The 14,377-nt window shown below is 39.8% G+C and overlaps 1 protein-coding gene across 1 annotated transcript in view; it reads left to right on the forward strand.

The window, feature by feature from the left end:
- Window positions 1-2,203: 2,203 nt before the first annotated feature.
- The window catches only part of LOC127580611 (mucin-2-like), a 95,218-nt gene continuing 83,044 nt past the window's right edge, over window positions 2,204-14,377 (forward strand). Inside the window, exons 1-4 of the mRNA XM_052034232.1 lie at window positions 2,204-2,273; window positions 10,118-10,186; window positions 10,744-10,972; window positions 13,445-13,562. Coding sequence (XP_051890192.1) covers window positions 2,204-2,273; window positions 10,118-10,186; window positions 10,744-10,972; window positions 13,445-13,562 — 486 coding nt within the window. The remainder of the gene's footprint in view (window positions 2,274-10,117; window positions 10,187-10,743; window positions 10,973-13,444; window positions 13,563-14,377) is intronic.

The following is a 14,377-nucleotide window of genomic DNA, read 5'->3' on the forward strand; positions in this document are numbered from 1 at the left end:
TTATGTTCTTCCTTGCAAAAATTTATGTATAATTTATGTTTTTCTTGTGAATGCTGCTTTTATGATGCTATGTGCCTGTGATGCTGCTGCAAGTAAATTTTTCATTGCACCTGTGCATACATGTACTTGTGCATATGACAATAAACTTGACTTTGACTTTGACCTAACTCTTCTGGAGCTGAACCGGCAGGTGATCTCATTTTCCAGGGTACTGGCGCAGAGCTACCCTTCCCCCCAGGCCATACTGCCTATTTGTCCACCATGAATAAATGCTGACTCTCAACTGCCCTCTGTGGGCTGAGAGAGGTTGGGATGGAAGAGGGTGGGTCATATATGAGGATATCATCAACCACAGTGAGCCGCCTCTGGTCACTGGTTTAATAACAGCAAAACTAAGATCACAAGCATTCTGTCCTCCAATTAACAGCTGCTGACCTTAGGAGGGAGCCACTCCCAGTTGTCTCCGCAGCTGCCCATTGTGAGAAACCTCCTCATGTTGGAGAGAGGGTGAAGAGTCTACATGGGAATGAGGTGGCAGCCTGCTAGAGTGTGTGAGATTTGTGCAAGTTGGAGCAGTGTTAAGTGTATAAGTGCAATAGTGCTTGTGATGGTAGATTGGATATGTGGCAGCCTCACTAGCCTTCACATAACCTTCATATTAAACTCCTGTATACATCACCGCCACTCACTCCTCACATTTACCTCTCTGGTCATTTTTCATTTCAACTTCATCTTGTGTGTTAGGTGGAGGTGGGGATGGGGAGGGGGAGTATGAGTGGAGTGCTGTGCTCACCTGCTGTGCTAGATCAACATCCAGGTGTGGATCTTTTTGATGAGGATGTCTAAATTTGTACGTGGAAACCTGGGCTGCATTCCTGTCCTGTACCTGGCTGTCTGAGGTGCTGTTTGAGACACTGTACAATAACTTGAAGCAGTGTGGGATTCAGTGGCCAACTTCCTTTTTAGAACACAAACCTTGATGTCAAGGAGCTAGTTGAGTTTTTATTCATCAGATTATTCGATCTTAATGCACAGTGATGGGGAAATCAATCTGGTTCATGAATCCAATGTGTATATGACCCTGCAAGTGAAAATCCCTTCCCTTAAGCACTGGGAGACATATGGAGGGGTCTCTCAAGCAGCACCATTGAAGTTTACAAAATTGTTTGTTGATACAAGTTTATAGATATAAACTTCTCGTCTGGAATGTTTGGTGAGTTATGGAAATGACTGGAACTGTGGAGACTTTGGAGCAAATTCCAGGTCATTCTCACTGAAGGACCTGCATGTGGACACACAAAATCAGACCTGTGCACAAACCATATTGGATCCTGAATATCTCAGACCCTCCCCACCATCGAGGACATCTTCAAGAGGCAGTGTCTCAAGAAGGTGGCATCCATCACTGAGGACCCTCACCATCTGGGACATGCCCCCTTCTCGTTACTACCATCAGGGAGGAGGTACAGGAGCCTGAAGACCCACACTCAACGATTTAGAAACAGTTTCTTCCCCTCTGACATCAGATTTCTGAATGGTCCCATAAACATAAACCCATAAACACTACCTCATTATTCCTTTTTGTTGGCACTATTTATTTATTTTGTAATTTATAGTAATTTTACGTCTTTGCACAGTACTGCTGCCGCAAAACAACAGATTTCATGTCATAACACAGTGATAATAAATCTGATTCTGATTCTGATTCTGAAACAGATCATTTTAGAAGTCATTTGATTATCTGGCAGACCAATCAAGCCAAACTGGATGTACGAAGCATATTATGAAGATTGAAATATGGCTAAAAGGATTACATTTCAGTTCCCAACAGTGCTTTTACCATTGGGGGAAATTTGGATTTTTTGGAAGCAAAAGTAAGAAGAAGGGAAAATGATGGACCAAATGACATTTACCATTGAAAGAACTGAGGATAGAAAATAGTTAAAATGTAAAATAAATTAATGTAACTGGTATTTAACTTTTTAAGGCATTTTATTTTCTTTTTCTTTGCAAGAAAGAATCATGCATGCCAAAAAAGGTTGAAATGTTTTGGAACCCAAAAGGTTAAATTCACCATAAAGGTGAAAATATTCAGCAAGCAAGTGATTCCAACTTCCTTATTCTATTCAAATGAGCTAAGGAGAGGAGCTATATAAGTGGATGTAAGAAAGATACTCTCCACCAGTCAGATCAATTCACTAGCATGACCATAGTGTCTAATACAATGCGAGAGTTTGCGTTAGTTGTCTTCTGGGCTCTATCCTTCTGCAGAGGTAGGTTAAAATATTAACTATATTAACTATATTAAAATATGATCTATTTAAAATATTGAGCTTTATATGTGTAATTTTAGATTTTGTTAGTTTTTAATATGTGATTCAAAATGCAACAGTATTTCTGTGGAGAAATACTTCAGTATTTGCCAGTTGCTTTAATGAGGATGCAAAGTCACTGGGAGCAAACCTGTTAGCACTTTGGGTGATGATTCCCAACTGCATCAGCCCTATCTCCACAATCCACAAGGAGCTGGACTTGACGCTCACAGGAGATGCCAGCTCAGGTTTCAATGGGCAGCATCACCGGGTCCCATCCCAATTTCTCCCACTGAAACCAACCATTCATGCAAACACTCGAGAAAGAATATTGTCCAGAGATTGAACAATGGCAGTTGAGATGCATTAATTGGATCATGCGCAGGGGCCCAGTAGGAGATTTTTTCAAGGGTCTGGTGGAGCAGGATTCAGGAATCCACTGGGCTCACATCTTACACCACTGAACAGCCTGTAAACTCTGGAAGGCTATTTCTTTGTGCAGTCTGCCATTGGTGTGTGCACAAAAGAATCAAGCTAGTGCAATTACAAGTTCTGGGTTGGAAGGGATTGATTATGGGAGGTCACTCAGATGTGTGAGGTGACTCAGAGTGGTAGCTAATGAGGTTGTCTGGAGTATCTAGAGTCAATGGGAGAATTGGACAGGAGGTCGGGGGAAGGTGAGCATCCAGAAGTCATTGTGCACATTTGGCACAAATGACAGAGAGAAAAAGGGATGAGGTCCTGCAGAATGAATATTGGGAGTTGGAAAAGAGGTTTAAAAGCAGGACCTCGAAGCTAGTAATCTCTGGATTATGCCCTGTGCCATGTCTAAGTGAGTGGAAGAACAGGAGAATATGGCAGATGCATGTGTGGCTGAGGAGTTGGTGCAGGGGGCAGGATTTCAGTTTTTTTGGACCACTGGGATCCCTTCTAGGACATAGATGGATGATACAAGAGGGATGGGTTGCACCTGAGCTGGAAGGGGACCAACATCCTGGCGGGCAGATTTTCTGGTGTTACTAGGGAGGGTTTAAACAAGGTTGGTGGGGGACAGGATCCAAAGCAGAAGTGAGGCAGATGGGAAGATGAGAGTTGAGACAGAATTCAATAACAGTAAGGTCAGTAGATAAGACAGGCAGCAGCACAGCAGGGAGTGAAGAAAGACTGTTGGATTAAATTGCATTGATTTCAATGCAAGAGGCCTGACAGGTGAGGTGGATGAACTCAGGACATGGATAGCTATGTGGGACTGGGATATTATAGCCATTGCAGAAACATAACAAAGGGAGGGACAGGACTGGCAGCTAAATGCTCCAGGGTACAGGTGATATAGGCAGCTTGGAGGTGGAGAAAAGAGACGAGGAGTAGTTGCATTTCTGATTAAGGAGAACATCACGGCAATAGTCCAACTTCAAATTACTGTGGGATCGTCCAGTGAGGATGGGTGAGGCTGAGAAATAAGAAGGGGATAGTTACCTTGTTGGAATTGTACTATACGGCCCCTAATAGTTAACGGGAATTAGAGAAACAAATATGCAGGGAGATTGCAGAAAGTTGCAAGAATAATAGGGTTGTCATAGTGGGGGATTTTAATTTTCCTAATGTAGACTGGGACTGCCATGGTGAAAATGGCTTAGATGGGGTGGAATTTGTTAAGTGTGTTCAGGAAAGTTTTCTCAGGCAATATATAGAAGGCCTGACTGGGGAGAGGACAAAGCTTTACCTACTCTTGGGAAATAGGGCCGAGACAAGTGACTGAGGTGTCAGTAAGGGAGCACTTTGGGACCAAATGACCATAGCTCCATAAGTTTTAAATTAGTTCTGGAAAGGGACAGATCTGGTCCACAAGTTAAAGTTTGAGGCAAGGCAAATTTTGATGATATTAGACAGGAACTTGCAGAAGTTAATTGGAGTAGGTTGTTTGCAGACAAAAGGATATCCGTGGGAGGCTTTTAAAACTGAGATTTTGAGAGTTCAAGATCTGCATGTTCCTGTGAGAGTGAAGGGCCAGGCTGGCAGGAGGAGGGAACTCGAGATGACAAGTGATATTGAGCCTCTGGCCAGGAAAAAGAAGGAAGCATTGGTCAGGAACAGGAGCTGCGATGAAGTAAATCCCTGGAGGAGTATAGGGGATGCAGGAGTGTACTCAGGAAGGAAATCAGGAGGGCAAAACGGGAGCATGGGATAGCATTGGCAGAGAAGATTAAGGAGAATCCAAAGAGGTTTTATAAGTAGATTAAGAGAAAAAGACTAACTTGAGAGACAATAGGGCCACTCAAAGACCGAAGTGGACATCATTGTGTGGAGCCACAGGAGATGGACGAGGTCCTCAGTGAAGATTTCTCCTCTGTGTTTACCGTGGAGAAGGACATGAAGACTTCTGAACTTGAGATAGTTGATGGGGACGTCCTGGGAATAGTCCACATTAAAGCAGAGGAGGTACTGGCTGTCTTAAAACATATGAAGGTAGATAATTCTCCAGGGCCCTATCAGGTATATCCAAGAACACTGTGGGAAGCTAGGGAAGAAATGGCGGGAGCCCTGACTGAGATATATGCATCATCATTAGCCATGGGTGGAGGGTGGCTAGTGTTGTGCCTTTATTTAAGAAGAGCTACAAAGAAAAACCTGGCAACTATAGACCAGTAAGCCTAACCTCTGACATTCTGAGGGATAAGATATACAAGCATTTGGAAAGCAAGGGATTGATAGGGATAGTTAGCATGGCTTTTTGCATGGGAGATCTTGTCTCATGAATTTGATTGAGTTTTTTGAAGAAGTAACCAAGAAGGTCAATGACAGCAGGGTGGTAGATGTAGTCTATACGGACTTCAGTAAGGCCTTTTTAAAATCATGAGGGGCATAGATAGGGTCAATGCACACAGTCTTTTTCTCAGAGTTGGACAGAATCAAGAACTGGAGGGCTTAGGTTTAAGGTGAGAGGGGAGAGATTTAATAGGAACAGGAGGAGCAACTTTTTCACCCAGAGCGTGGTCCGTATGTAGAATGAGCTGCTAGAGGAAATGTTTGAGGCGGGTACATTAACAGCATTTAAAGGGTACTTGGACAGGTACACGGATAGGTAAGGTTTAGATATGGGCCAAATATGGGCAAATGAAACAAGCTTAGATGGGAATCTTGGTCGGCATGGACGGTTGGGCCGAAGGGTCTATAACTCCATGATTCTATGACATACTGTCTACTGGCTCACAAGTCAGAGAAGATCCAAATCCAGGACGAGTAACTGGGCATGCAGGTTCCTTATTTCCTCTTCAGTTTTTTTACTATCAATCTATGCCCTCTGAATTTTGGCCCTTTGGCTAAAGGAAATCCATTCTCACTACTTATTGCATCTGGTCCCCACACAATTTTATATTTTATACACCTTAATTAAAAGCTCCTTCTTTTCCAAAGAAAACAGCCCCAGCCTATTTGGTCTGTCCTCCCTTAAAGATTTCTAGTCTGGCAACAGCTTTGTAAATATTTACTGCACAATCTTCAGTATAATCACATCTTCCCTGTAACGTGGTGACTGGATACTGTGCATAATACTTAAATGGTGATCTAATAAGTATTGTACAGGTCCTCCCCAGGTTACGACAGGGTTCAGTTCCTGAGAACTGTTCGTAAGCCAAACAATCTGCAAGTTGGAAATGCGATCACCCGGCAATATATTTAAATAAAAACAAGCCAACAAAGGGTAATGTGTAGTTAAATCCAGGCGTTTAACTCACGCATTCAAATCTTGCTGCAAACTGAGTTCCCATGAGGCAGAAGATGCCAGCCCTACAGCAGCCAACATATCCATCCCTCTGGTCTGCCAAACGCTCAGTCATATGTACAGACGATACACAAGTCAGGCATTCATAACCTGGGGAGGACCTGTGTACAGTTCCAGCATAACTTCCCTGCTCTTGCATAATGTGCCTCAGCCAAAAAGAAAGCATTTTAAATGGCCTTGAGCATCTCTTTGACCCACCCTACTGTCTTTAAGGACCTGTGAACACACACTCCAATCTCCCATTGTTCCTCTACACCACATTTTATTTGTATATTCCCTTGCTTCCTTGCAACTCTGCACATGCATTAAATAAGAGTTGCCATTAATTGCTGTAGTTAGATTACATTTCATCCATGCTGTATAAATTATCAATGGTCTCTCAGGAACACATAAATTCAATTCATTATCTTCTCAGGGTAAACGTTCCCTTGGGTTTAATAATCTTTTTACCTGAGATAAATTTGAGTGAAAAATTAAAAATCAAAACAATTCATCTAATTTCTCACAACATTGGCAGCATGGATGTTTACATGGACGCCAATGCAATATGTTATGTCTTTGCTTATTCTCTGCTGGAATAATCCAATAATAATTCTACCATGTGGTTCTCTGCCAATAGTACATTCCTTTGCTTTGAATATTTATGCAGTTTTACTTTAATATGTGAATGGCATTTGCCTGCACCACTCCCCGGTGGATAACATTCCAAGGTCTAACTCTACTTCTCACATCCTTTCTCCTCATCTCTCTCATCACTCATTTTTTTTCATTTGTGGAGAATTAAAATATGTTGTGAAAAATTAAACTTTATATCTGATAAAGAAAACTTGAACATTCCTCCAAGGCAAAATGACCAGGAGCAATGTTTTCTCAAGGCTGAAGGTAGCCCACCATTTATGAGTACACTGTTCAATGTTAACTTCATATTCAAGAGTAAGGTTACTTCTATCTTACATCAGCCAATGTATTAGTTGAACAGAAGAAAATGGAGAACAGGCAGCCATTACATCTGAAAGGCTTGTGCGTTGGTGCTGCTGTTAGAAGAGCACATTTGTCACAAGTTTGTGTCCACTGAAAGCTGCATCTCCAATTCCACAGCTCACCAAACACACTGAAACAAACACAGGAACATCATTTAGAAATGATCTGTTATGATTTTATTCCAGAATTAAGTTTTAACCAACAACATATTTTAACTGTAGTTTGACGTTTTATTTTATAGCAGTAAATGGAAGAATGCTGTTTTCACCATTAAGTGAAGCTTCCTTAATGGAAGGTTCCTTCCTCTTAAATATGTTTTGAGGGTATAAGTCACTTACTTTTCTAGAGGGTAAAATTCTGTTCAGTACAGCAGATGATAGTCAGGAACTATATTATGTTGAGCTTGCTTGACAGGTATCCTAATACCTGAAGCATTTGCTCCCATTATTTCCAGCCTACACTCAACCACTGTCCCCTCTACCTTTGCCTTGTGTACTGATAAAAGTCAAATTGAAGCTCTCCAAATTTTGAAGTCCTAACTAAATATGTGATCATTGCCTTCACACACTTTTCAATAGAATGTCAATTAATTTATCCCTTCTGTTCTGAATTGTTTTATCCTCTCTCAGCACTTTAAAAGCCTGGGATACTCCTCTGTATCATAGAGTTTGTATCATAGTGTGTTTCATTTCCAGATATCCACAACAAAAACAACTTGCTTTCATGTAGTGTCTTTAACATAATAGTATGTTCCAAAGCTTTTCATAGGAATGCCATCAGATAAAATTGGTCAACAGATATTGGGAAAGTGACTGAGGGGTTGGTCAAAGAAAAGAGCTAGCAGAGGAGAAAGATGGAGAGAGAATGAGTTCCTGAGTTTAAGACTTAGACAGTTGATGGCATTTCCACTAAAGATGGACTGAAGAAAACTGGAGATATGCCATCGGTCAGAATTAGAGAATCTCAGATGAAGAATGGTTCAAAGTCATAAACAAGTGATGTAAGGGATATTTGTTTCTTCACATTCGAAACAAACAAACTCAGAATGCATCAGCAAATCACCCGATTTATTAAATCTCTGTGTATGGGAAATGTTTCTGGATTTTTTTTTTTGGCTGTGGCTGATTACCACAGAACGTTCTGTCATCCCAAATCCAAAAGGAAAGAATAAAGCATGAAAATGGCAATCAGCCAGATGGTATTGTGCAACTCACTTTGAGGGGTCCCTGTCATTTATTTTCTTCAATTGAATGCAGATCTAAAGCAACCATACTCCCTTCCTACTTCTGTTTCACATCCAGCAGCATTAAAGCATTAATTTAAAATTGGAATAGATTCAATGAATAGAGATTGTAAGGTGGATATAAAGTTCTTAGAAGTATTTCCATCAACATTTTTGTTCTACTGCTTTGAGGTTATCCATTGAAGTAGGCTTGTAACTGATGACCTGCCATTTCACCAGAATGGGTAGTTATGTTCTATCAATAGGAAGTGGGCAAAAGAGGGCAGGCAGTGTCAATGGAAGCTCTGACTATCGGGATTAATGTCCTAGAAAACTGGCAGCTGTCAGAGGAGTGACTTGGCAACAAGAAAATGCATTTTACCAAGAGACAGAAGCTAACAAAAGTTAACAAAGGTAAAAGACAGACAGAATAACAAGGTAAATGACAGACAGAAGTCCAGCAAAGAAAGAAAGATGGGCATTTCTGGAAAATAAACCAAATGAATCAAATAATAATCCAAAATTAAAATACTGAATATGTAGGAAAACTGAAATAAAACAGGAAATACTGGAATACTCAAGTCAGGCAGCATCTGCAGAGAGAAAAGCAGGGCGAACACTTGAGGTTGGCCTGAAACATTAATTTAAAAAAAACAGTAAATGCTGAAAACACTCAGCAGATCAGGTAGACATCTGTGGAAAGAAAAGCAGTAAACGTTTCAAGTCCTGTCCCTTAACCAGAATACCGTCTACAACATGAGCTTGTTGTACAGCTTGTTGATTGTGATACAGGGTTATTTTTCCTCTCTTCTTACACGTAATTATTCCTGAAAAATGCTATTGGGGTGACTGAAAGCTTATATTGACACAAAAGACTGCAGATGCTGGAATCTGGAGCAACACACAAAATGCTGGAGGAACTCAGCAGGTCAGGCCACATCTATGGAGGGAAATAGACAGTCGATGTTTTGGGCCGGGACCCTTCATCTGGACTGCATGAAAGCTTATGTTGCCCTTCTTTGAGCTCTGTGGTAGATCTGATGAAGCTATGCAGTAGGCTGCAAATCCTGAAGAAACACCTCTCTGGTCCTCACAATATAGGAATGATGTGGTTGTGCTGAAGAGACTGCAGAGGAAATTCACTAGGATGTTGCCTGCATTAGAGGACTTTAGTTATAGGGAGAAATTGGATAGGCTGAGCTTGTTTTCCCTGGAGCAAAGGAAATTGAGGGGTAATGTGATAGAAATATATAAGATAATGAGAGGCATAGATAGGGTGGATAATCAAAATCTTTTTCCCATGGTAGGGGTATCAAAACAAGGTTTAAGGTGAGAGGTAGGAGTTTTAAAGAGGATCGGAAGGGTAAGTTGAGTTGGAAAGCGCTACCAGTGGAATCAGATACAATTACTAGGTTTAAAAGGCATCTAAACAGTTAGATAGGCAAGGCATAGAAGGATATGGTCCTAATGCAGGAAAATGGGATTAGTATATAGAACATAGAACAACATAGAACACTACAGCACAGTACAGGCCCTTTGGCCCACAATGTTGTGCCAACATTTTATCCTGGTCTAAGATCTATCTAACCCTTCCCTCCCACATAGCCCCCTATTTTCTATCATTCATGTGTCTATCTAAGACTCTCTTAAATGTCCTTCATATGTATCTGCAAATGTTCCTTATGTATCTGCCATATATATGGCAGTATAGATGGGCAAAAAATGCCGGCAAGCATATGGTGGGCCAAAGGGCCCATTTCTGTGTTGTACAACTCTATGACTCTTAAGCTAAGCCAAACTTAATTTTACTTTCTGAACTAGGTTTGGAGCGTGAATCTTCAAAACCATTTATTAGATCTTTGGAGGAAACATCAACAGCCAGAGGCAGAGGTAAGTAGACATTTGTCATCTCAGACAAGTATAAACATTTTTAAATGTGAGTGATTTGAAAGAAATATATATCAAAGAGGTGTTTGTTATTGCTAAAAAATGGCATGGTTTTCCTCACTGGACAACTAACTTGTGTACCTAAACCTCCCAGGATTAACATAACACAGCAAATTGTCGAATTCCTGCAATGCCAAGAATGAAAAGGTGCCATGAGAAGGGGAATGGTGTTGGAGGAGATAGCAGAGTGAAGCAGGAGTTGTAGAGGGAATGCTGTGAGGGGAGGGAAAGATCTATTTGGTGGTGGCATCACACTAAAAATGTAAAAGATTACAGGGTGATTGGCCAGAGGTATCACCTATAGGCTGGTATGACCATTAGCAAAATGATTTACCAACACTTCAGGCTTGGCAATTCATTCCTTCAGTGCGGTATTGAGGCTTTCTCAGGACTCGCTCAATGAGGATAGACAGATATGTCTACATTTGGACTTCTGGCCAAAGAATGAGAACGGCCACTTCCCTTGCTCATCACCTCTTGCTGTTTCAACCTTTTTTCAGGGTTTTGCAGCACTTGGGGAAATGGAGCTTTCAGGACTTTTGATAACACGTTTTACCATTTTACGTCAACCTGCAACTACGTCCTGAGTCGCCAGTGCAAGGGTGGCACAGAAGATTTTAACATCCAAATCCGCCGAGGGTCAGATGGTAATTTGGATCATGTATTCATCCAGATAGAAGGTGTCAAGGTTCTTATAGTGAATGGGACAATCTCCGTACAAGATGTATTGTAAGTTTTGTCTGCAACTATTTTTAAATTACTTTGTTTTGCTATTTCTTATCTCAGTTACCAACCAACCACTGACCATTTCAATCCATTAGCATTAGTGTTTAATATTAAGTCTGCTTTCATGGGAAAAAACATCATAAAGTTATAAAACAGAATAGGCCTTTCAGTCCACCTTCTTCTTGGCAGAGCTATTCAATTAATAACCACTCCCCTGCTCTTTCTTCATAGATCTGCTAACACTTATTTTGGGTGCTTTTCTAATGTTCTTATCCATTCTGCGACTGAATCTGCATTTATCACTTTTAAATGTATTCCAGTTCACAACCAATGGTGTGAGAAACATTTCATCATGCTGTCTCATCTGCCACTCACCTTCTATCTGTGCCTTCTGGCCTTCAAAACTTCCTCCATGGAAACAATTTTTCCTTGTTTATTCTATCAATCATTTGTGATTTTCAAAATCTATCAGATCTCTTAATATTTTCTGCTCTATTGTACACATTCTATTAATGAAACCAAGGACTCCACATATTTGAAAATCTTGCTCCAATTTTTGCAGCAGACTTATGTGCATATACCTCAGTGTATCTATGTCTTTTCACCCCCGTTAAAATTTTACCATTTAGCTTGTATGCCTTTTGCATTTTTCCCACTACAATGTACCACACCACACTTCAATGCATGAAATTTCATCTGCTTTATTTCTGCCTATTTCTCCAGTTCATTAGTATAAATCAAAACAAGACCAGCTCTAACACCAATTCCTGGAGAACACCACCATATTACCTGCCAGTCTAAACTGCAACTGTTCATCAATATTACAATTTAAGTCCCTTAACCAATTTTGTATCCAGGTCCCAATACTCTTTTAAATCCCTTTGCCCTCTTTTTTTTCTTTTAGATCTCCTCTGACTTTTCTATTCCCATTTTTTATTAACAATTAGTTATCTTAATTACATAACTTATTCTTCTTGACAAACATAATGGATAAGGTGCAAGAATTTTGCTGAGATTTAAATTTTCATCTGGATGGGTGCTATCAGGATAATGTTATATCGTAAAGTACAACTAGTTTTGTGAGGTGCTTCAAGGAGTTACAATGATAAATTAGTGGTACTTGTTGATGATCACCTGAGGCAACTTAGTAGTTGTAAAAGAAGCATTTAGGTGATTTTTAAAAAAAATAATATTTGTATACAATGTTTGATTCATATTAAGCTGCAAGGACTGCTTTGTTTGCAAAGTGTTTAAATGAAATCCTTTTTGTGGTGCCTTGCTTTAAATTCCCTTTATTGTGAGTGTTCATTGGACTATCAATCAAATATAATTGTATACAGATGGTACTACAACATCTTGCAGATGTGCACACTGCTTTATACTCTGAGTTCTGAATGAAACTGTGTGAAAGTGTCATGTAGTTGCATGTTGGAAGAAAGATGCTGATGAAATCGATCTGAAATAAAGGGTCTCCCTCAGCAGCCAAGAATTACTTTCAACTGAGACATTCCACTGTTGCTTCAGCTGATGATGGCATGCACTGCAGGGGGAAGTGAGAAGGGGAAAAAATACCTTACAAAACAGAGAGCTTCACCTTGGTAAAACGAAGATGAAATATAATAAGGCCCATTCCCTCAAATTATCAGACTGATGAGGACCATTATTTTCCCTTGTGGTATTTAATGAGGGTGAATCAAATGACAGTGTGCATGAGGATATTGCTTTGAGTCACCTGAAAGGCTTTATAGTATGAATACAGTAAGTTAGAGTCATAAAGAGGTACAGCACAGAAAATGGACCTTCAGACCATCACATACATGCTGACCCATCTATACTATTCCCATTTCCCAATGTTTGAACCATATCCTTCTATACTATACTTAAGTGTCTGTCTGAATATCTCTTAAACGTCACTAATTCCACATTATAATGCTTCAGAGCCCCTTACAAAATTAGTTATGCTTTCTTGTATAACATAGTAGTGATGGTATTTGATTCCACCACCTTCTTTAGAAGTGCATTTCAGATATCTGTGTAATTGGTGATTGTGTTTCTGAGCTAGTAAACCAGAGGACATGGTTAAGGTGAAACAAGTTCAAATCTCACTAAGGCAGCAGAGGAACTTAAAACCAGTTAATTGAACAAATCGGTTTTCAATAAATGTTTTCCTTGAGACTACCAAATTATGTTAAGCACATATCTGGTTTGCTGATGTCCTTTAGAGAAAGAAATCTGCTGCTCTTAACCTGGCCAGATTTATATTTGATGTCATGGCAATCTAAATGACTTCAACTGCTCTAGAGTGGACGAGCAAGCCATCCTGTGCAATGAAAAAGTGCAGAGTTGTGCTGATGTGCTCCAGTTTTCAAGCAACTTGAAGAAATCTTCACTCAACCAAAATTGAAATTTGAGATGTTTATCATCCTATTTTAACTAAGACTAACAATTTCATTCAACATTATCTTTACTCTATAGAGTAAGTCTGCCACATAACAACAAAGTCATTAGCATCCATAAACATGGAGTTAACACCAGACTTTCAAACAGGAAGCATACTATTTCAGTGAACTGGAATGGCAATGATGCATTATGGGTAAGTTAGCTTTATTTGATACTTTCATTTCTATTTTTAATGGGTTTTTTTACATTTAGTTACTCAGTGATGTAAAGATTGTGATCTTCTTCAATAGGAGAACAGTGGCTTTCTTATGATATGGAATAGATATTACATTTTATGTACAAAATATTTTTAAATATATTTAAATATTAAAAAATTTGAAATATGTGTCTCATAGTCTGGATTGATTCTGGTTAACAGGATTTCAATGAAATAACAGTTATTTTGAACACATTTCTTTGTCAGATCTCCAAGCTTCATCCAACTGTAGACTGGTCCATCCTTTGAGACAACTGTCCCTTTTTAAGGAGCAAAGCGCTAGCTGGATTATGTCTAAATTCAACCCATCAATTAATATAGCTCTGGGTTTGATTATGTTTCTCTCATCCAGACTCCATTAGCTATTTCCAGCCAAGTAGTGTGGTGAATCTAAGTTTTACTGTTGGATAAAGGAAGTACATCCTCATGCTAGGGAAGTTTCAAGCATACAGAACATGTGAAAAGGAATTCACTTAGAACTGGGGAGGCATTTACTCCTCAACTCAGATTATCTTCATACGTCTGTTAAAATGCTTTTGTTTCTGACCTGGGAAGCAAAACAAAATTCCATTTTGATGATGACCATCAAGTATGCCCAGATCAGAACTAAGGTGGAGACCAGAGCTCTTACTGTCTTGATTGAAGTTCAGAGGTCTGCCAGCTTGCCGTGTTTTCCACTTGCCTTGTCAGTTATCCCATTATATATTTGATTGAGATTGTCAACCTCATGGAAACAAGGACTTCAGGGATGG

The sequence above is a fragment of the Pristis pectinata genome, chromosome 19 (genome assembly GCF_009764475.1).
Source record: "Pristis pectinata isolate sPriPec2 chromosome 19, sPriPec2.1.pri, whole genome shotgun sequence".
In the NCBI taxonomy this organism is placed as follows: domain Eukaryota; kingdom Metazoa; phylum Chordata; class Chondrichthyes; order Rhinopristiformes; family Pristidae; genus Pristis; species Pristis pectinata.